Source organism: Ischnura elegans, chromosome 4 (assembly GCF_921293095.1).
Source record: "Ischnura elegans chromosome 4, ioIscEleg1.1, whole genome shotgun sequence".
Lineage (NCBI taxonomy): Eukaryota > Metazoa > Arthropoda > Insecta > Odonata > Coenagrionidae > Ischnura > Ischnura elegans.
Genome location: NC_060249.1, coordinates 53,793,807 through 53,818,309, shown reverse-complemented (window position 1 = coordinate 53,818,309; position 24,503 = coordinate 53,793,807). Strand labels below are relative to the sequence as shown.

General features: G+C 39.2%; 1 protein-coding gene across 1 annotated transcript; it reads right to left on the bottom strand.

Annotated features, from left to right (window-relative positions):
- Positions 1 to 320: 320 nt before the first annotated feature.
- On the bottom strand, positions 321 to 24,139 carry LOC124157492 (icarapin-like). The gene is made up of 5 exons (XM_046532230.1): positions 23,960 to 24,139; positions 6,185 to 6,358; positions 5,034 to 5,170; positions 4,222 to 4,368; positions 321 to 1,530 (listed from the first exon to the last, which is right to left on the bottom strand). The coding sequence occupies exons 1-5, from the start codon at positions 24,027 to 24,029 to the stop codon at positions 1,024 to 1,026; spliced, it is 1,035 nt and encodes a 344-aa protein (XP_046388186.1). The 5' UTR covers positions 24,030 to 24,139; the 3' UTR covers positions 321 to 1,023.
- Between the last annotated feature and the right edge of the window lie 364 nt (positions 24,140 to 24,503).

The following is a 24,503-nucleotide window of genomic DNA, read 5'->3' as shown; positions in this document are numbered from 1 at the left end:
CTATTAGTCGATTAACAAAAATAGCTTATAATGCTTATCTGATGAGTATTTATCATAGGGAATTAATTTTGGCATTCTACTATCATGTTTTCCTGTACTTGCCTTAGCCTTGCCTGGTGAACCCCAGTAAAATTCCATACATAATTGCTTTTCATATGCATATGATGAGTCCTCCTTAACTGATACCAAAAATATTTAATGCTGTTGCACAAAAAAATTATATTGCTTACCAGGTATTCTAAAATAGTGCTACACAATTGTTGTTGTTTCATTATCTGGAGTTTTGCGATGCATTTTTGACTAATCAAATAACAAAGAAATTATAAAAACAAATAAATATGTATTGATAAAAAATATAAAATACAAAAATACACAAGTTTAGAGAGACAACTTTTTACATCTGCATGAATGGCAACAAAAATGGCAGCTAAATCATTTTTCTTTCTTTGAGCAGTTTGGTCTCTATTAAAAATAAACTTAGACGACTAGGTGAAAATACCAATTATGAAATGGGATGTCATAAATTGTTTCATTTACCTCCTAACATCATTGCAGCTGCAGTCTTTGGCATGAAGCCTGCATGATTCTCAAAACTTCCTCGGAAAAATGGGAGTATAGTTTCAATGATATATTTCCTGAGTCCTGCCAATGTAGTCTACACTTCAATAGTAAAATAAATCATCAAATGAACAAGGTTGACCAATGGATACAACAGTGTACTGGAATAACCATGTGAAGGTTGGAGTAAAATATACAGTGAATGATGAACTTCAATTTTCATGTTATTCGCCATTTTCATGCAATTATCCATTCTTCGTTAGGAAGTCCGTAAGAAACCCCATTGCCCAATCAAAGAATGGCGGACAAAATACCAAAACTTGCTTGTCATATTCACATTTCAATTTGAATTCTCAATTATAATAATTTTTTAAAATGAAATGTGATAATGTCAACAGTTCTATGTATACAATGATTTGAGTCTCTTCCCATGTTCTTGCCTTTTTCACTATCTTCTTCATTTAATCATTGTCTGAAATCAAATTTTGGTCTCCAGTATAACTTCTCTCCATATGGCTTATTGGAAGTGGGTTTAGAAGACTTCTGCTGGAGCATGTCATCCACTGTTCCCAAAACCTTTCCATCTTCAACATCCAGAATCTCAGCATCTGGGTGAACTGCTACAAGTCCACCCTTGCTCTGCTGGTCTGACATCAGCTGGTTCACCAGCGTGTCTCTGCTGAGATCAATGACTGGACTGTTGTTTCCTTCACCATACTTCCTTTCAAACTCTTCAACATCTCCATCTAGACGGTTGGCGGAGCTATCATCCTCCTGTGATTCATGCCCAAAATATTTGTGGTAGACTGGTTTCTTTGGGGAACTCTTGATGCCTGGTCGTCTTGGGGCATAAATAGGATTTCTTGCCATTTCACGCCACCGTGCCATTGCAGAAGAGAGTTCATCAGAGTCCTCGGAAGATTGTGAGTTCTGAGAAGGAAGTGATCCCAGAGAATCCATCACCTCCACAGTCTGCGTGCAGTGCAGGCACCCACAAAAAACGGAAAGACAAAAGGTAAAGGAGATGAAGAGAGAATACAAAGTTAGTGTCATGTGCATTCAAGACAAGTACGTTTAATTTGTGTGATTCTAATACTATTGTGAATATACATGTGCAAGAATGTGAAACGGTCAAAAGCTGTGAGCAGTGATGGTTGAATGCAAAAGAATTGCTTATTAATATAGTGGTAACTCTCACAGTAAGTGGATGAATCTAGTTGTTAGTTGGTGGCTTTAGGAAATGTGATATCTAACATTCACAGAAAATTTTTACATTTTGATTTGTTTTGAGAGGTAGCAATTTAGTTTTTCACTCAGGATAGCATTTCTGAGTTAATTGGTGGTAATCAATGATTTAAACAATAGACTGTGAAGGTATACATGTACCAAAGAAATCCAAAATTTAGGTTTCCATGATTGCCATTGCTCTTGGTTCTTTAATTAATTTGTGAGAAAAGTATTGTGATAGATAATAAACCTTATTTATATTTATAATTTAAGTATTTTATCATTTGTTATATGTATTGATGTGAGTGATCAGCAAATTAGATGAAAGCAAAGCATTAAATATATATTTGCATTTATTTGTAGAATTTGAATGGTACATCTCACAGGAAAGCAAGTAGAAGTAAATTGTAATTTCATGCCATGTACCAATTTTACTTTGCATGCCCCATAAATTTATATCAGATGTAGAACAGACAGATGTCAATGGCAGAGAGAGAGCTGAAAAAGTACAAAGTTTGTCATCTACCACCAATTTGTGTGACGTAAAGCCCTTTGAAAACAGCCTGGGATAGCAGATAAAGGAGAAATAATATCATGTGGCTAAATTAGAAATAATAAAACCATTCCCTTGAACTTCCGTCAGATAGTATGTTAGTTCAATAGTCCATTAATCATTATGTAAAATAATAGCCTCAGCTAAGAGAAGTATTATCAATTTTCATTTGTCTCTATATGCTAAAAGCTATTAATTACTAGCTGAGATTTAGATAAAAGAAAGGAATTCATTTTGGATTCAATGCAGTTTCAAATCCTGATGGTGAGATAACCTATATAAGTATTACAGACATTAGTGAGCCAGAAATTTTGTTAGCTTATCATGTGGATTATTAAGATTACAAAACATTTAGGTGAAATTGGGTCATTATATATCAAAGGAGTGATCATGTGTGTAAGAAATTATGGGTTAAGTTGTTTCCATATTGCTGGTAGTTTTCTGAGTGAAGTCTGAGTCTGGGAGTCCACAGGTATGAAAACACTTTTGACACCATTTTATTGCTTGAATCTTTGATTTCCATTGCTTTTTTTTATTTTTTGCTTTGGCTATGAATAGTTACTTTCCTCATCCTACATTTACCTCCATCATACTATTGTTACTCCACCCATAAAGATACATTTTTAATGGAATTCGGATAGGTATCATACTCATTGGCATGTGTGGATGGCTATTTGTCCCTTATCAAAGAAAAATAATGTTAGTTATATCTTCATACACACCTCTATGTAGCATCAACATTTGACTCATGATAAGTATAGGTACATGCAGTATTTCTATTTTTTTGAATTTCAAGCTATTAATGCAATTCCAAACCTAATACTAAATACTTGGGCTGCCAATAAAAAAGCTAGAAGGTGAGGTACCACCTTCATATGAAAATGTGACAAATTACATATTGCTCATTAACTTCGTCGGATTACGTTAGCATTTTCAATTTGCATTCACACCTCGGATATTTTTCCATTACTTTTCTTAAGATATTCAAATTTTTCTATAATGTAGTTACCCTAGTTGATACAGCCACATGCAGTAAACATTATTATTAGACATTTTTGCAGTCTGTAAATAAGGCTACATACTAGGTAATTTCTACTACTGAGGTTGACATGCTATTACATATTATTAAAATGATGTTATGATAAATTTGCTCAGGGTATTTACTTTATAAAAGTGAAAATGACTATCAGTAAGTTAAAATAATTCCCTTGAATCAGGGCATTTTATTTAAGCGACTGACTTATACAGTGTACAACAGAGCGAATAATGCAGATCCATAAATATAATTCACATTTCATATTAATCATGTCCCCTGGAAGACATGAGGACACTTAATGTGATAGAAAGAAGCATCATGCAGCAAAAGAGTTACTTATTAATGCTTTTGAGTAACATTCATTAATGCAGTATTAACAAAAATTATCATAAAGCAGAACTCACAATGCATTTCATCAATAGCTTCGAATACATACCACTATAATCTCATCTGTCATTTAAAAATATTGTCTTTCAATGTAGGAACTTCATCGACAGATAAGATAAAATTATGGAATCAGTATTGAAATCTCTCAAGCATCTAATAATATGAGTTATTCTTTTAACATTCCACACATAATTTTATGTTAAGTATGAACAGAAAATAAGTGGGTCAAAAGCAAATGCACACTACTATACAAGAGCTAATTGTACATTAAGTCATTTGGTCAAGTTAATGTCAATTCTGTGTCGTCAAAAAAGTGATAATATAAGTCAAAATTACAAACTAGGTACACAATGAAAATCGTGCTTCATGTTCACAATCTGTGAATCTATATGGTATCAGCCACAAAATTCTTTTCGTCAGACTCTGTAGTTGGCCCTTGATTCTCCATCACCTCACCCACCTCTGCACTTGGACTCTCATTTTCTCCCTCCTGGGCACTTTGCTGAGGTTTGATGTCCACCACCTTAATATGGAAAACTGCTGATGATCCATTTGTTCCTCTTGTGTAGGTTGTTTCATTCACTGTAACCACATGTCCGTTGATAACCTTCAGAAAAAAACAAACGGGTCATGTACAGAGCAGAGCTATATTATAGTAATTACCAACTTCTGTTGATAGTTTTAGAGAGAATTATTAGGAGCCATTGAAATATTTTAAAATGTGGTCTTAAATCTTAGCTTGTATGAACTTAATTTAGGTCAACCAGGTAATCAGTGTTTCATAGATTCTAACATCAGTACCCTCAATCATATTTTCATAGGCATTTAGCTAAGGATCTTGTATTACTATTTTGAGTTGCATATGAAGATTTGAGACCAAGAAACTAATCTGGCTCTTCGATTCTACAGAAATATTGTCACTATTGCAGCTGGATTCAATGCATATGCACAGTCGTTCGAGGATTCTCAAATATCATTTTAACAACTACTGAAAATATTTTCAAGAACTAGTACACCATATTATTATTATTGTGGTACTCCAGGTCTTGCTCCCTAAACTGTAGGTACCTTCGAGAGAAAGGCTAATTAACTTGATGATGCTTTTAGATAGAAGAGGAGTGAAACACTGATTGATGCAAAATGTGGAAGACACATCAGATCCTCAAAATATTTTTGCTGATCTACTCATATTTTTCAGGATTGGAAGCTAATTCATTAGAGTCAACACTGTGCAATTTGGTTGGTATTACCTCAATATGAATTTATCCTTACCTTAGTGGTTGATGTTGAATTTCCAGGGATTCCATTCCAAGGTTGTGCAATTTCAAAACCACTTGATCCCTCAAGAGATTCCTGTGGTATTCTGCGAAGGACTTCTTGCATTTGATTCCTCAACTGCCACATCATAGCTGGAATATAATTTTAATCATTATGGATCACGAAAATCTGTATTACCATGACCCCCATGAATATTTCTTCATTGATGTAGTCATACCTATTTTACAATATACTACGATAGGTAAAAATACCAAGCTATCTACTGTGGAATGTAGTTAAGTAAAGGAAGAATTGTAGTGATTCAAATATATATATATATCTCTTCCATTGGCTTCTATCAATTTTTGGAATCCATTTGCTGAATACATTTCCTAATGCATATATTAGAAGGCTGTATGTATGTATCCGAAAGGCTCACCACTCAATCCTTTTCAACTGGATGGCGTAGGAATTCTTAACACATTGACCGCCATGATGTTTTTTGTAGATATGTCCTCTGACGCCATTGGTGTTTTTCATTCCGTTTACTATTCCCGGATCATAAAACATTAAATTTGTTTTTGTACTTTACTTTAAAAGAAATATTTATATTCTGATGCCACAACGGTCATGGTCCATACATAGCAAGAGATTCCGGTCACTCCGACACCAGAAATCCACTTTGAAAAACTCGGAGACCGGTCAGTATGACTGGCGTGGCATGACAGGAGCCACTCAACTCCGGTCATTATGACTGGCATGGCGGTCAACTTGTTAAAGAAATTAACAAGAGAAACTGCACTTAAATATCAGTACATATGTAGTATGAACTGCAGATATTTACACCAGTTGAAATACCAGTTCAAACCTGCCACAAGAACAGCATTGAAATTCACATGAAAAAACACCTAGTGGCTAGTACTATGAGCCTTTGTGAAATCGCCATGGGAAATCAGGAAGCTGGATAATCTAGTGGTCTGCATGGACGCCCAGAAAGCTAAAGGTCTGTGGTTAGATTCTCAGTCCATGGGAATTTTTCCTCATGGCAATTCATGAGGAATGGATTATATTCATAGTCTTTGGAATATACTCAGGGGGTATAAGGTCTTATGCATGGATTTTTGCTATCCTAACTTTCCGCTCAGGAGCAGAAAATATGTACCAACCTTGCATTCCTTGGAAGAAATTGGAGAATGAGCCTGACCATGGAGACTCATAGTCATCAGGTGATCTCCTTACGCCAAAGTCCTCTTCGCTGCTCTCCTCAACATCCCTTGGTCTCCCTCCTTCCAATGGCACAATGACTACATCATCCTGGGAAGGACTTCTCCACTGCTGGTCTGTAAGGAAATTTAATTCATTAGCATTCAGCAGATATCCTTTTGATATATGTCAACACATAATAGACTTTTTCTTTTTCCTTATGTGGCAATTGGGTGTGAATATTTTAAAGCCCTGATTTGTATCAATTATTTTCATTGAGAAAACATTGAATTGCTGATGCATTTTCAATGTGGTTGTTAGTTGACATGTGACAGGTTAACACATTTTCTTGGTATACTTATAGATAGTTTTGATATTGCTGATATTTGGATTTCTCCATGTTAATCAATCTTATCTAAGAGTGGATTATGGTACAGTGCAGTGGGTTAGCCAGGAATTTCAATCGGGGGGGGGGGGGGGGGGGGGGTACTAAGTAGAGGGTTAACACTTTTCATAATCGAAAAAACTTCATTTGTCAAATAAATCTTTTGTAAATTCATGATTTTTGCTATAATTTTGCTTTCTTTTATGAAGAAAAGGAATTGTTGATGAAATCTTCTCGGAAAATCAGCCGGGTGATGATGGCCATTGCTGCCAACGTTTCGATGGCCTTCTCTGCCATCGTCTTCAGGGCGAATGATGGACCTGGTTATTGCCGGGCTTATATACGCCGTTGGGGAGGTCAGGTCGTCCGTGATTGGTCAGTTTTTTTACGGACTCTAAAAAACTGACCAATCACGGACGACCTGACCTCCCCAACGGCGTATATAAGCCCGGCAATAACCAGGTCCATCATTCGCCCTGAAGACGATGGCAGAGAAGGCCATCGAAACGTTGGCAGCAATGGCCATCATCACCCGGCTGATTTCCCGAGAAGATTTCATCAACAGCATTCGCCGGGAAAGAACCAAATCCTTCTTCAAAAGGAATTGTGTTTTTATATTTCTGGAGGTAAGGGGGGTCCGGACCCCCTGGACCTTCCCCCTCACCATGCCACTGGTACAGTGGTACTTTGAGACATGACTACACGAGCCATGGAGTGAGCGAAGTTTAGCTTTGAAATATGAACGAAATATGAGATGCGAGGAACAGGCGGCTGTGGCGATGGCAAGCATCTTCAAACTTATTCTAGGTGTATCATAATTTGTTACGTTCAAAGCACACAAAAAACACTGCATTACTAATGGGATACCATTTGGGATCAATACCGATTGATGCAGTACTACCTTAATGCTTAAATATTTGGAGTGGAACGGATTGATGGCATTTCAATTAATTTTAATGGGGAAAAATGCTTTGAGATAAGAGCAAATTGACGTATGAGCAATGTTACGGGATGAATTAAATTCGTATCTCGAGGTATGACTGTATTTGTTTCCGAGGTGTTCCATTTTTTTTAAACTGGCCCCTGGAGGGTATGTAATACCACAATGCGATATAGGGGTTGCGGAGGACCGCTAGGCAGGGGTGGGTCGTTGTATCCGGGGGAGGGGAGGTTTCATTACTGTCCGTTGCACCTTAATGGTAGGCAATTCCTCTCAGTGATCAAGCATCTGAGGTCTTTCATGCATTGAAAATGGCTGTAAAATATTCATCTATTATTTTTTAACATTTATTTAATTAGTGAGATAAAAAAATTTATTGCACAGCCAACCTTAACGATTGTCATCTTTTCAATGTTTCCAGAAATTACAGGAGGTTGGCAGCCAACCCATTTATCCGTTGGAAAAATGGCGTTTCCACGCGAAACATATTAGAATATTATATCGCTCAAGTAAAATAAAACTTGAGCTGAAAAAACTCATTTTAGAAGAGACTTTTTCATATTGTAGATTTATATACGGTATAGCGGTTCCCTCCCCGTCTTCCCCCTTTAATTGTCATTGTCTCCTACAAAATATGAATGGATGAACGAGAATAGAATTCGCAAAAATTAAATGACGCAAAGGCATTCCGGTAATCCACGTATCAATTAATTTTGTAGAACAAGAAACGGGGTCTTATTATTATTTTATGCATGGCGAAATCTTTGGAGCGTCGGGATCTCGAATTACGACGCGAGGTCCGTCGCCGAGCAACGCCGGATCCGTTTCGTCACGATAAGAATTTCACCTTCACAGCGCGTTAGTGTATGTTAGGAATTTACCGCGTCCGCAAATAATTCAGATTTCCGGCGACGGGTTTAACTCCATATGATCGCATCTCTCCACTTATGATTCAGGAGCAACAATACTAAGGAATTTGCCTTTTAGGAATTCGCGACAAGGTGTCGCGTCCCGGGAAATCCCGATGACGATTGGAATAGCTGAGGCCAAGGTCAAGGCAAGGGAAGGGCACCACTCCCTTTTGCGAATCATCTCCACGCGGATGCGATTGGGAACTGGGCTGAACATGTGTTACGCCAATTTAGGAATTAATTTAGGAATTTAATTATTTCAAACTAATTGGGTACCTTCGGCATGCTCATAATTCTGTTAAGGAGTGACAGGCGTCTTTAGCATCATGGTAGGGCACACGTTTCCGCTTATACTTCGTCATTAAACGTAGTGTAGAGGCCTAATTTAGATATAAAAGTAAAATAATACGGGTTTGCAATAAATCCTAGCTTTTTCAAATGGACGAATGACGTTTATCGGCTTTTCACAAGATGAAAAAAACTGTGTTCATTGGTTTATCAAATTGGAACGTGATATTAAACATTTACAAGGGCGTTTTTCAACTTTACCGCATGGGACCAAGACTGAAATGGAAATATTAGAGACCACATGAATGACCTGATGGTTCTGAATGGCTGATTTTGAGGATATAGTCATTTTTCATTTTGTTCATTTTGAATGGTAATTATATTTTCAATTCATTTAATGCCCTGTGGAAAAGGATGAGTTTCCTGAGTTTGATAAAAGATATTTACATGTATTTAAATTCGTAAATTTTTCCAATCTCCTTAATGATACAAAAGCTGGGGCTTCATTGCTTGCCACGGGTAGTGGCGTATACAGAAAATTTCAAGGGGGGCGCAAAAGATACCTTGAACTACCTTTACTGTTATCGTAATAAAAAATAATCATGTCACATGGAAAGTTTAAGGAAGTTATATTTAAACTGATAATACACATATATAAGACAATGCCATCTTACAATACAAAAAATTACAACTACGGTTCTGCAACGTTCGGCAATGCGAATGCTCCCCATGTATCCGCTACTGGCCACGGCTTTAGGTTACTGAGTAGCCACCATCGCTCTTGCATATTTTTAATTGTTTCGTGTACCAGCGCTCTTCTTATGGCGCGGCCGCCGATTTTTATGATTTATTATTCAGCTCCGAACCCTCATATTGTAAATATATGTAAAAGCATTCTCTTAATTTTTTCTTGATACGACACGTAATATGATCCACTTGATTCCTATATATTTGCGAACTTGATGAGATGAATTGTGGAGCTGAGAATGAGGAGAGTCACTACATTTTCCTATCCATCATAGTCCTTCAAGGTGGCGTTAGATTCGTTGGCCAGAATCCTGAAGGTCTGTATTCAAATGCTATAATATCTCTGATACAGGCATGCGTGAAAACGTTTTCCACTCTCTAGCTGCGCCCCTGTTCCGCTGTTAGTTCCCAAACCGCACAGTTTTATTTTAAATGAATTCAAGGTTGCCATGGTTTGGTGCTTTGATTAAAAATGGGCAATTCCCCAATACCGTGAATTAGGAGCCAAAACTATAGATTGCGGCTGAGGTTTCACTGCAGTGCAATTATGTAAATACTAACTTTTTTAAATTTTTAATGGTCTAATTTTTAATTCTCAACTTAAGCTTGACCTTGCCGTTTTTAGAGGAAGACATTTTTAATACAAATTAGTGCTTTTGTACCCCAAGGGTGCGTTAACCCAAAACATTTTACTCTACCCGCGAATTACGAATAAGCAACTATCGGAGCCGTGTGGTGATAATAAGGCTAAGGCAATTTCACGTGATCGTTAGGTTTTTAATGTCGACTGCCAAAATAGCTTAACTTGTTTGATTCTTTTTTCTTTCTGAGATTTCCAACTGACACATGGGTGTACCCAGCGGGGGGCAGGAAGGGGCAACTGCCCCCCCCCCTTTGAAGCGAAAATAAATTTAGTTCAAAACAAAAGTTATGAACAAATTTTCCTTTTGAAGAAAAATGATATTAGTGTAAGACATGGAACTAAAGTAAAAGTCATTATTTTTTCAAGCAAATAATTATAAAAACTAATAAATTGCTGTCATAATTTCCTTAAAATTTTGGTTTCATTAACTTTTCTGTGCGTAAAAGTTACAACTTGAATGACCACGGCTAGTTTCGCCTTCCCCCCCCCCCCCCTAGTTTTGATTCTGGGTACGCCCATGAACTGACGGACGTGGATTCTTATTCTTTGGGAAGAGTTTCCCAAGATTCGAATTAGCTTAAATTATATCAATTTAAGGGCTATCGAATACTTGAAATTGCTCTCTACTTAAAATTTTCTGGACCCTCATATCTGTGAGGATTCACACATTAATTTATTCCAGTTGTTTTGAAATGATTTCTAAATAACTGCTTGACGTATTGGTGGACGCACCTTTCTAGATATAATTTCCATTCCGTTTCATTCATGTTTAATCTCCTCTAGTCATATGTTTCATGTTAATAGATGGTCATACATGTAAATACAGGTAAATTTCGCTCATGAAATTTTAACTGCTTTTTGTATAGACTAAAGAAATATTTGCTATGGTTTCGTATTGAATACGAACGGTAATCGTGAGTTTTCCGACTCACTGGAGACATGAAATGGAGTTCGAAAGATTGAAAAATCAATTAATTTACCACGGCATATTTCATTTACGGGATGGATGCCGACTGGAGAAACGTGTGTGTAGCGTGAAGTTGGAGGTGCGCCTTGATTCCAATTCGTTGGCACTTGTAATTAATAGGCCGTCAACGAAGGGAGTTTAATGGCGGCATTTATTAATTCGCGCGAGACAAACGAGGTGAATGAATCCGACAGTGTTATAGCGGCGCCTTATTTCATCGAATTTCGACGGTTACAACTCATCGGTTTCCTCAAGATGTCGAAATCATCGAAAAATCAATTATTTGAAAGATGGTCTTCGATTTTACGCGGCAATGAAGCATATTGAGGGTCGTCGATTTTTTATACTTTTACCAATCTTTCAACTTGAGCATCGGTAGTCGAATGGAAAGGACCACCAAACAGGTGATCTCTTTTTTGTAAACTGCATAAAACATGGTCCCTAGATGCTGGTTTCGTAACTGCGATATTTTATCTGTTCTGCGAAGTTTCAGGATGTATATATCAAACAATGGACGAGCAGGATGAGAAATGAGGTGTACCTTAGAATAGGGGAAGAAATGGAAGGGCGAACCACCATAAGCCAGAGAAAGACTCGGTGGGTAGTCTATCTCACTAGGCAGTTATTACCCGATAAATTGTGGGAAAATTTGAAGGAAGAGTCCCCCGAGGAAGGACATATTTGAGGCCAATGGCGTAACTATGGGGGGATATATATATTCATATATATAGGGGGTATAGTAACCTAACCTTCTAGTAATTACTGGTTAAATATTTTAAAAATCTTAAAACTACTCTCCTGATAAAATTAGGAAAACGGACATAGTGTCCTTCAGGGGCGCAGCTAGGAATTAAGGCTAGGGGGGGTTTCAGGCGCAACTAATACTGGGGTGCTTGGGGTATTGCATACCAGCCAGGGTAAGCGGGAGGTGCGGAGTCCCTCCGCCGGAAAAAAATTAAGATAAATGGTTCAAAATGATGATTTTTACGGCCTTCTGAGGGATATTTTATTAATCCTCACACTATTCTATAAGCAATATTAATCCAATTAAGTAAAATAGATTTAACTTAAAATTTCTGTGAGCTCTGGGGGGGTTTTATCCCCCAAATTATGTCCTTTAGTAGTTATCTAGTTATTTTATGTCATTTACCTCTGAGGTACAGATATATACCCAGAAAAGTTCGGAAGAATAGCTTTAGTATCAACCGCGTAATATTCCAGGATGAAAGGCCGGTCGAGCTGTAGGTATGCGTCCACTGAAGGGTCCGTGGGCACAAACCACCGATGGTCAGTTTGATAAATAAAAACATTGATCAAACCTAGTGAGAGCAATTGCCACTTAGCTCCGTTCGCACCCGGAGACCGCAACTGTGGACGAGGCAAAAGGTCAGCATCGTTAAGAAGTTCCTCGCGCTTCTCGGAATGCGCGCAATCGCCACCATCCGCCCGTGAGCTCCTCTCGCACTCCGGGACGAGGTCATGCCAACAAGAGGACAAGTGCGTCACAGCCTCTCCCCCACCCCAGGGGTCATCGCCCGCCCCCCTCTCCCCTGCAACCTGTTTCAATCCATCCTCACCCCCTTCGAACGTGTTCTTCTCTTTGCCGGGCGCGGCTTTTTTCATTTGCATCCAGGCCGGAGGGAAGCAGTTCGATCACGCGATTCCCTCGAGCTGTCCGAAGAATAAGATCGGTCGCCCCGGGACAGGGAGGAAAATTATCAAAAACTAGTTTGGACATGCCAGAAGTTTTCGTCGAAATTTGATGATTATTACTGTGATCCACGCAGTCGTAATTGCTTTGGCCAGAGGTCTGCGGTTGGGTATGCACGCTACGAGTTGGAAACAGGTTGATCTGGTTGTCCAGGTACACTCGAAAACCTGCCCCAGAAGGAGGTCCGGCCTCGATTTCATGATGAATTGAATGGGTGATTAATCGGGAAGCGGGCAGGAAAATCTGATACAGGATGAACGGAGTGTGGGGCTTCACAAGATTTTTGTCAATTCGTCTTCCTTAGTGGTGCTAAATAAGGATGGCATAACAATATCACATAGAACTTTTTTAATTTTTGAACCATGGGGAAGATGCGCGCTATTATTGAAAGCGACGCTGTTTAGAAATTTTTATTGGTTTAAAAACCCGCGGAAATACGATTAAAAAATTATTTCATCGGTTGCTTTGACCGGCAATGGAGCGAGGTAACGCAAAGTATGATTCGATAATGGCAGCAGGGGAGATTTAAAATGTGGGTACTTTTCCCCACTTCGATGTAACGTCGCCGATAGTCATAAAATGTACTGCTCTTTTCCGAATTTTTGGGGTTTCACATCTGGGACGTGCATATCCAGGCGTTTTTTTTCATATTCCGTGTAGATAATTCATTTGAAGTGATGCTGTAATTATACTCTTGTCCCATCTCAAATTCTCATATATTAACGATATTTCGATAAGATATCGACCTAACACGTAGAACAATACATCGAAAAATAATGCATTGTTGATGCAGGGCCGGAACTAGGAGTTATGTCAGGGGGGGCAAAGATAAGTTCACCATCCTCCTCTCCTCCCCTTTTACTAAAATATAATACATCTGTAAGCTATATTTTGAGATGTGTTAGATTAAATTACGCCCCGGATGTTTCCTTGTAAGAAGTTTTATTACTATTACTGTTTAATAATTTAATAAATATGGTTTAATTACTTAGTTAGATAAAAATAAGTAACTTTTTTAAATAAGCCTTTCAAATTTTTTCGCCCCATGAAATCTGCCGCCCGGGGCATGTGTCCCCCTTCAGTGCTGAAGTTTCGGTGGCGGATTTGGTTACAATTTCATTCCCATCTCCCTGTGCTCTTCTGAGTGAAATGAATGAATGACACCATCAAGTGGTCGGGGCATCATTTCGGCTTAACCGCATGAGGCGGTTCATCATTTGTCGGCCATCGCCCAGGGCCCTATTTTTTCCGCGGAGGAAAAAAATGAGGATTCCGAGGAATGCTCTGGAAGTTTTCGGCGAAAGATTATAGAGTAGTGCTTCATTTAAGTTCATGGTCCGAGGGATCAGCGCTTCAGTTCAAGGTCTAATGCTCGGGGGCTTTCACCGGTCGTGAGGGCAGTGTTTGCGTAAATATTGCTTTATTAATTTGCAGACGATGGAAAAAGTGCTAACTAACTCGAATAAAGCCTATCCAGGGGGAAGAGTCGGTGCAGTGTCGAATATTAAGTTTCCATGCAATTTTGCGGCATTGCTTTGAAGTAGTTCTCACTGAAATTTTGGTTGCGCTTTGAAAATTTTCAAGCCAATGCAGCGACTTTCTAAAAGCTAGAAAAAAAGTAAAATACTGACGCTATATATTGGGTAGTACATTAGCGATTGCCGTGATCCAGCTGTTAAGTTTGGGTGCAAACGCTTTTCACTAGGTTTTAATTGTGAATTATAAACTATGATGGAAATTCAGCACCTCCGTGTGTATTGTTCCCAAAAGTATGTCACGAGTGACAATTTATATTGGACGAGTCATCATTCGATTGGAGAATGTATGGGGTAGTACCGTATTTAAGGCTGGTCACCGTGCGATCGCGAGGTGAATTCGACCTTGGTGTGATCACAACACCGCGAACACCATTTCCAGCTATATCAATGCCGCCAATCAATAACGCGCTTTTCTTTGTCCCCTTTTGCGAATCCTTGATGTTTCTCTATTTGTGGGACAAGTTGTGTCAGAGTAGGAGCCTCTTAAGATAGGATGATTATCATCGTGGTCATCCTTTACGACCCTGCATAAAGGTCGATCTCACACCATCGACTCCTTAGCGTAAGACTATCTCGGAGCGGCCCTCCGACTGGAATAAAATATTATGTATGGTTTTATATTTTATCAGTTTTCAATCCTAATGAGTCACGCTTATTGTTTTTCAACTTAAAAATGAATTAGCGATGAACTTATGACATAGGAAACCCCATACGATACTTCTCTTAATCGCAGTACATGTAATAATTGTATTAGAAGTAAAACTTTAAATTAAAAAAAAGGAAGAACGGTAGGGCGGCCCCGAATGAGTTACGTGGAACAGTTTTTAAAGGATATAAAAGAGAAGAAATACGTCAATATGAATATGCTAGTGGATAGGAGAGCAGAATGGAGAGCTGCGTCAAGCCAATCTTAGGATTGTTGAATTATGATGAAGAAATACTTTTATTAAAAAAAAACAGCTGTTTTAGTTTCTTTAATACAAGTTTAAAGGGCTGTGGTCTCCTTATTCTATTTCCTCACTGCACAGTTTATTTACAAGCACCGATTTAGGATTCACCTATCGAGAAACGATAATTCAAACTCGGTTATATCAACTTTTTTTTCATGGACAGCAATGTTCGATAGGAAGGCCACGATCGAAGTTCAACTTTTTCATTATTGCGGCCACGAGTTTGGTCTCCTCGACTTCGGCCTTTCGGTTAGGGGCTAACTTGGGGAACGAAGGCATCCGTTGGCAGCATCGCAGTACGTGTTTATTTTTCTCCGTTTCACGCGATGTTTATCGACAGGCGGCGGCCTCAAGCATAGCAAGCCTCAAGCCGTAATTCGGCTCCGTGAGGGAGAGGCGCCGACCACCGTAGGGCATTTCTTTCCTACACCTATTATCTTCATTATCTCTGGCTTTATAACAGGTTGAAATGGTTCAGCAAAGGAACCCTCTTCTAGTGACACTGGTTTCTCAGAAAGGTTGCGAATCGTGTCGCAGCCGAAAAACCTTTCGGCGGTTATTCTTTTGAACTCGGCACAACGCAGTTTTACCCTTAGCGGGCGATATCGGCGATACCTTGGGCTCTCTTTGTAGCTGCGGTGTGGACACAACGGGTTGCGAAAAAATTAAATTGTGAAAGGGACCGGAGCAGAAGCAATGGACGATGACTCAAGGAGACGACCTTGCGTTCAACTGCTCCTTTATGAATATTGGTATTATGAAAAAATCTAGAGCTGAACAAAAAATATTTAAGTAGATTGCGTCGAAAAAACAATAAAAACTTAATGGAAAGCATTGGTAAACAAATGGATGCATGAATGAACACCATAAAAGACAGTGGCATTAGCCCTAGGAAAACTAGCGCTAGCGACATTGCCTGGAAGAGCTATGCATTAACAAAATAAATTCCGAGTTCCTCAAGGGGCAGAATTTATCATTTCAAGGATTATTTTTGGGTACGTGGTGCTCTGATTTTTTTCTGTAATCCATTTTTCTAGCTTTTGGGATATCACAAGATATCATATTTCTGACCATTTTCGGTACTCTGCATCCTCCGGTAATGTATTGATGGTAAGGATTCCTTGCGATGCAGCACGAGGGAATCAATTGTTACAATCATGGCCCTTATATAAGGGCCTTGGTTACAATTCAGTGGTCATTCATCAATCCATCTAACAGATGTAGTCTCCATGATCGTCGTTTTTGAACGCAATCCTTATGTTTACCTGCTCGTCATTCCTCATCTGAGTGGCATGGCTTAAAACAATACCGTGAACTAGGGAGATAGATTACAAAGTGGCTGTCCCGGTGGACAGCGGAACTGCACGCCTATTTTTCGTGAGCTATCATCGTCTCATCGTGACGAAATACATCGTAAAAAGTTCGTTTCGCTCTCTCTGACCTTTCTATCTGATCGTGATCAATCCGCTCGATACCAAAGCGCGGGTGCGTGGGGACATTGTATTCCCTTCTCGTGAATATTTATCGCTGTGGACAGAAAATAACTCCGAGAAAGAGTAGAAGAATTCAGGTGGGCTAAACTTCGGATTCGAGTGAATGTTTCCGAAGAAATATACATGACAATGTTGATAAGATTGGAAGCAAAATCTCCGAAACTGATGTTTCATTTACGGCCATAAACCCGAATGAGATGATGTTTTAAAATGTTTGGAGCTAAGATAAGAATTTCTCGTTGATTGTTACCCATGTTTACTCACAAGCCCCTTTCGGAAGTTTAATTTCCTTTTTTAATTGGAAATGGGAAATGCATTTCTTCACAAAAGTTCTGAGAATATAGACAGACAGAATTGAAAAAGGAAAGAACAATAGAAAAAACGGCAATGAATGAGTTTCTCATTGCCGAAATCCCGGATCGCTTTCATAGAATTTGAATTACCTGCTCAACAAGGTGCAACCGAAGTTCATACCCGTTTGATCTTCGGACATATTTTGTCCTGGATTGTCCGTTTGTCGTGCTAGTTTATGGACCAGTTACGTCCTAATTTACTGAAAGCGACAGGATGGACTGGAGGAGTAAGCAGCAGTTCGTGGCTGTTCGGGTCGGTCATAAGGAGTATGGAAACTTGTGATCAATAACTTCCGCAAACAAAAGCTAATGCGTAGCGGAGAGCCTGCTGAAAATCGATTCACACCGGCTTATTAGATCCAGTAACGTGACGCTGTGAACGAGTTGCTAAGCGTGTTACTCGTCAGGAGAAAAGCCTCTTCGTATGGCATTCGCTCCATTTGCTAAAGTTGGCATAATGCCTTATCTTTCAAAAGAGGGGCTAAATTCCGGAAAGCGCAGTGATAAGTTAAATGAACAAAATCATCGCCGGAAGTTCTTTTCAAGAAATCACGCAGGAGAGCCCTACCGGGCTTAATAACGTGATGGTTCCAAAAAGTATGCTCACTACATCGTAAAGTTATTCTCTTTGAATATTATGATATATTTTATGACAAATTGATCTATTGTTTGAATAGTGATTAATTTTTAACTGCACACTCGGACGGCGATAGCTCATGGGCAGGAGTCTGGATTGTTTCTTATTGGTGACATTGACTAAAAATTCCTCGGCATACCAATTTGTTAACTCTCTCCTATTAATTTATACGTTCCAATCCACATATAATCTAAGGACTGAAGTAGGCACATCTAATATAATAAAAATAAAGAAATTACACATTTATCGCTATCATAAGTTTTCCTCGATGTCTAACCCGATCGAGTACTTGAGCGGGTGGCTTAGGAATAAAAATAATTCCATCCTCTCCTTACTTTATGTAACTTTTTAGAAAACGTTGCATGGGGTGAAGATAAAAAAATAGCTGTTGATAAAGTTGAGGTAATATACGCAGTTTGCGAAGAATGTTTTCTGAGCAAAGCGTAACCTGAAGAGAATATTTAGCAAATCAAGTGAGAGATGTTCCCTTCAGATACAAGTCTCCGAAATGAATTACTTCATACGTATACTCGTAGAAGAGCGAGCTTGTATTTGAAAGGATTTTAATTTTCGATGCGAGTCATGTAAATGCAGAATTTCAACTTCTGTTTTGAATAAAAATTCACGATTTAAGTCTTCAAATTATGTTTCCATATGAATCGTAGATCACGTGAGTAATACTCTTCACGTCCCACGACACTGTAATGGGATACATAAAATTATCGTTCCTCTTTGGATATCCAGCGTCCTGGGAGACCAATGCTTAACCCCCAAAGGTTGCCATCCGCATAAATGAGTGCCTGCGTTGCATCCCGCTCAGATTTCTCAGGAGAAAATGCAGACACCAGCTCAGGGTCCTCTTACCGTATCGACGACTCATCGCATAGACTGCGACCACAGGGAATAGCACGTCCTATTCAGTCAGACCGTGAAGTGACTAAATTATATCTTCTCGCGTGAAAATTGACGTATTCCCCCTTAATAGATATTTCGCACTTTTCTCATCAGCATGACATCGTACACATCATAAAAGTCATAGCGAGTCGTCTGATACAATAAGACAAAAAATATAATATGGTACCATCTTTTTGAGAGGGAGACAGGTGTAGTCGAAAACTGAGCTTGAAAAAGCGAAAATCAAAAACTGGGAAAATAGAGTCAATATACCTTTGTAATAAACATGCGATGCGTTAGTGATATTCTTAGCTATTATGCGAATAATGCATTTTTTATTCTTAGCTATCAATTGACTGTAGCATGTGGTATATCTTTTTAGATCTCTTACATTACAATTGCTCTTACGTTTGGTCTGATGGAACTTCCGAAAAGAATATACAAGAAATTATTACAATTGATGGTAAAATATAATGGTATGGAAAGCTTACACGTTTACATGACGATGAAAGAGAGCGAAATATGTAAATATGATTTAGCAGGAACGTGGTAATCAAAGACAAAACTGCCGAGATAATATTATGTCCAGAACGTTATTTTCACCTTTCAAAACGCAGAAGTGTCAGTGGTAGTGGGAGAAGTAATTATTCTATTACTCATAATTATTCGCAACTGACCGCGGTGACACATCGCGGATATGCGCCGATACGATGGATCAGTGGGCCGAACATTCCCCCACGCATTCTCCAAATGGGTATTCAAGGCAAACGGCTTACTTGCGACGCTCTCAGTGAAAGGAAACTCCGCAAAGCACCACTTCCCAAAGCCAAACAGACGAAGTTAATCTATTTATGGGCATTGCTCAACAAGAGTTGGTATTATTCACGATGGTCAATACTCGATTCAGATTACCGGCGAGACCGCGCTTACGACATTTTCTATGCTCTTTTACTTCTGGGAAGAAGAGAATCCTTTTTCCTCAAATGAGTGGATTTCATGCTGAACGAATTCCGTGAATGCCTCAATCTGATCTGCAGGATGGGGAATCTCATTCATTGAGTCCAACCGCCACTTAATACGGGTGAGATCGAAGGATGATCTTGTTGATGCCGGCTACGCAGCGGTTTTCTTTGACCTTGACGACGATGAAATGTTGTTCTTGAGCATTGGAACGTACGCGTGAAATGAAATTCTTTATAGTGCATAATTACTGATCGGAAAAGACGCTCTAATTATTTAACTCGAGAGAATCATAAAAGTGAAAGTCAAGATAGAGCTAAGTGCTTTAGAAAGATATTTCTAGCAATTCAGGCTCGGGAAATATAATTTGCAAAACATTTTTTATAGGCCTGAAAATTACTATCGTTTCATGTAAGACGAACCCGAAGAATTTTCCGAAGTGCAAAATGCAACGTTTATTCTACTCCATTCATTTTCATAATTAGGGTTGAATAGATAGATACTAGATAGATAGATACTCGGCACTAGATATTTTCATGTTACACGCAATCTTGTTTGCAATGCAAAATTTCCTAATTACTTTCAGATTCTGTAATGCTGCAAGTTTTTTTTTCGTTTCATCCCTCCGACTTACAAATACCTCAACCTCCATGGTATTTAATGCTTTTCCACTACTCACCCCGGTCCTTAGAACTGTGCACTTGTAATTGAAGTAATAAATTTCTCATCGATTTCTCTTGAACTACGCTGATAACATAATAACTTCCTTTGATTATTGTTTTACATAAATGGAATAATGACGCTGACATTTCCCTCACGAGTAAGCTGTCTACCTTTTCTATACCCTAGAGTGAAACTGATAAACACCCCGCACTTACGAGATACACCGCTAAAGATTCTCAAAGACAATGGAAAACACCCTATTCTTTTGATGAAGATATGGAATTTATGCCAGTCTTCCATAATTGAATGGACCTGAGCAATTCTATTTAATTTTAAGCTGGCAGCTGCTGGGAATACAATCAGTTTTCCTGTCTGGAGTGACATGAGAGGTAGTTAGAAACAGACTTTAATCGTAACCTTGGCTTTCAAGAATTCCACTACTCATGAAATATTCTGGGGTTTCTAACATTTAATGAGAACGACCATATGAATCGCGAAAGAAAACTTGTCATATAATCTATAATATTATCGGTAGTCCTAAATTGCATTTAAGGATGATCTCCTCATCCTGTCATCCTTAAAGTTCTATCCTCATAAGTATGTACAGTCGGAAACATAACTTCATGGATACATCCGGAGGCTAAATGGAACGAGGTGAAATTAAGCTTGCCGTAGGGAATTGGATGCGGAAGAATAAAGTTAAGGTAAGACTCACTCGCATTTGAAAGGAAAATGCGGTGGCTATGAGTGTGGAATAAAAAACGAAATTTTTTGAATAGGAAAAGAATAAGAAGCCTAAAAGAAGAGGTGGGATATGCTGTCAAGAAAATGTGTTTGGTAACATAGTTAAATTTTCAAGTTCACCTAATGATTACGAAGTGTAATACTTTTGTTTTCTCAATTCCACATAATTGTCATGTTTTACCGGAATTTACTGCTAAAACTGCGTATATTTCCAAACAACACTTAGCGCCTCGTTCAATCATAGGAGTGCGTCGCTAAATATCGTAGAAAAAAAATAGTGTAAGGTTTGGTTTTTGCCTATTGCCGCTGTTTCACCGTATCTAAATAAATACACCCTTATCCTTAGCAGCCCTTATCACATCCGACCGCCTGTCCAATAATTGTTATCAATGCCACCGTGTCCTGGAGAATTTCTAGTTTTTGCTGTTTCTAGAAAAAAATTCCGGAATCTTCCGCTGTGTTTTTGAGAATTTTCGAGTAGACACATTAAGCCATCAAGAGGCATCTTCAATAACTTCCATGAAGATTGATGTTGCATTGCGCAAGAAATGATTTAAGAATTCGGAAAAAATTCAAGAATAATTATGGAAAGCTTATAATCTATAGTATATAATCTCTACAGCCATAGCCAATCTTGAAAAACGGAATTTATTTAAAATAGTACGTACATCATGTATTGCGGCATGAGCCGTTCAATTCTACTTTTTTGTGTTAGAAAGCAGCAAACAATAATTACTCTCTTGATGACTTAATTATCTATTCATTGATATTGAATTGTATACTCATAAGCTTTTCCAGGAATCTTTAAAGAACATTTTTAAATGTATGCTCCATAATTAACAACCCATAACTTTACAAGGAAGCACTTTTTAATTTTACTACACTTTAATAGACAATCCCAAATTGTGAATGATAAACTGGGCTGATTTACAAATAAAGTGTCACTGCTGCATCCATATTTGAGATTAGCTTTCTCGTGAAATAGAATATTGTTGTTATTCATTGCACGCGGAATTGATCCTTCAACAAAGTCTATGTCCTGGAGCACCGGAATTGATAGCGTGATGCATACAAGAATTATAGTTCCCACAAAATAATATCAACAAAAAGCTATCATAAGTTTGGCCACACTAATAAAGAAAATAATGAAGTCCTCCCAAGTTTTCCGTATCGTCGGTTTTTAGACTCAAGGAAATTCGACCTTCCCCTGTGAGGTGAAAAGCTTGCGGAAAACGACTGTAATAAAGTTTCGCAAGCATTTACTTGTTTTATTATTCATCATTCCGACGTGAAGGGCGCTAAAGAAAGGCGTAGAATTCTCAGGAAAGACATTCGTTCATAACGGTGCCCCCTCGCTCAAGAGCCTACTGTGTCCCTCTTTCTCTTTCCGTTGACCGAAAAGAGTTGCCACCGAGTTCCGTGTAGGAAAATTACATGCGGCCGATTTTATGCGGACTGAGAGGAAGATTTTCACGAGTGAAGACTCACTGCCTGTTATTTATACTTTTCCAAGCTAGATACAACAATAAAAACTGGATATGAACCATTAAAAAAATGAATATGAATCACGCAATTTAGCTCTCGTAGTTTTGAGGGTGATTGTAGAATCACCTTCGAGTAGTACGTTTTCAAATGGTCTCTATAACTAAGTTCATATATCTGCGACCAGGGCCGGCCCTAGCAGGTGCGGGGCTAGGGGCGAACCTTCAGTGCGGGGTCTTTCACTTAAAATATTTAACTCTATACCCCATCTACAAACTCGAGCATTTTGAATCCCTACCACTCTCTGGCTAAGTATGTGTTCCCCTCCCAAATTCAGACGTCGTTATTACGCCGTTATGATACCATCACGCAGTTGAGTTCAAAATAGTATAATACAAATAAAATTTATAATTATATTTATTCATAAAATTATATCGTAAAATAAGCGGGGCCCCCCAAAGCGCGGGGCCCGGGGCGGTCGCCCCGCCCTAAGGCCGGCCCTGTCTGCGACCATATGACGTTTTTGCCACGAGAATAAGTAATTTTCTTAATTTATTATGTCAACCGTGGCAAACCCGAAATGGGTGCTTCCAAATTAGCGGTACCTCAAATGAATGTGCTCTTCTAACGGTGCCGAGTGGCGCGCCGGAACGCGGCCTTCCAGCAATGAAACTGCCCCGTTTCACCCCTCATCGCCAGCTCTAGCAATATTGCAAGAAAGAGATAAAATTAGTGTTTTTGCCTAGAGAAAAGTTATGAAACTGTGACACAAATTAATGGATCAAATTACGCGCAAAAATTATGAAATTTGTAGAAAACTGATGCCATCGATCTTCAAGGTTTGTTTATGCAAATCCATATTTTTCAGTATAATCCCTTGAAGAAATTTTGCTCCGGTTTTCAGTTTGCGGCCGGTGATGGGAAAGAAGGCCTGAAGATCCCACCCGAGGTCCACCGTGGACGTCATCTCTCAGCGCTAGGTTCACCCTTAATAACCGAATGATAGCCCTTCTCTTAGACACGGAGGACTGTATTAGGGTAACTGTTGTTCACATGACTAATATCACATTATTTCTAGCAGTAACCCAGTAACACACTCACTCATGGACTAAGACGGATCTGTCAATTAAGGTTTATTATCTGACCGGTTAATTATAAACTTATCAAATCTGGCGTAGTAAATCAAGAATGAGAATGAAAATAACGAGTCTAACGAACGTTGAATACTGCTATGCAATATTTATTAAAAACAAACTCAAAAACCGGCTTAAGTATTTCACCGCCTATTCTGAGACGCATTGCGACGCTGCGACTCCTTTCAGGCGCACCTCGCATAATATCATCAACACTGGGTTTCGCGTATTAAAATAAGGAGGGAATCTCCTCGCGTGTGTATCTGGGGAAAATAAACAACCCCCTCGGCCGTACTTACCGCTGCTGGGGAACGACGCAGCCAAAGCCACCAGGGAAAACAACAGGAGCACACAACTGACGCGAGCCATCCTCACTTGGCAGCTACAACAATAATAAGAACAGCTTGGGAGCAGCAAACCGGTACAGCAACACTGGCACCTTCACAAGACGTCGAGCGACTAAACGAAGAGCGCAGTGGTGGGGTGACCAATATACCAGTCTCGCTATCGTTCCCGCGGCCTGCGAGAGGTGGCGGGTCGGTCGCGGGAGTTGGCGTTGAAGCAGAAGTCTGGTGAGTAATTGTGGAAGGGGGAGGAGCGGCGCGGATTGAAGGAAGGAAGTGACGGAGTTGAAAGCGGGAGGGGAAGGGTCGGGTGTGGGGATCCAGGGAATAGGGAGGAATCACGTGGGTGGAGAGAATGGGGGAAAGGTGTGCGTAATCCTGGGCGAACAGCGTTACGCAATGGTCCCGCGTCGTTTGACCTTGAGAGGGGAGCTGCTCTTCTGGTGACCTCACTGGCGGCAGAGGTGGGAGAAAGGGCACACAGGTAATGGAAGGTGCT

Coding starts and splice junctions, on each gene's coding strand:
- LOC124157492 (XM_046532230.1), bottom strand. CDS start 24,029: ATGGCTCGCGTCAGTTGTGTGCTCCTGTTGTTTTCCCTGGTGGCTTTG. Junction 5,171..6,184: donor TTTCTTCCAAGGAATGCAAG/GTTGGTACATAT, acceptor ATTATATTCCAG/CTATGATGTGGCAGTTGAGG. Junction 1,531..4,221: donor ATGAGAGTCCAAGTGCAGAG/GTGGGTGAGGTG, acceptor CACTGCACGCAG/ACTGTGGAGGTGATGGATTC.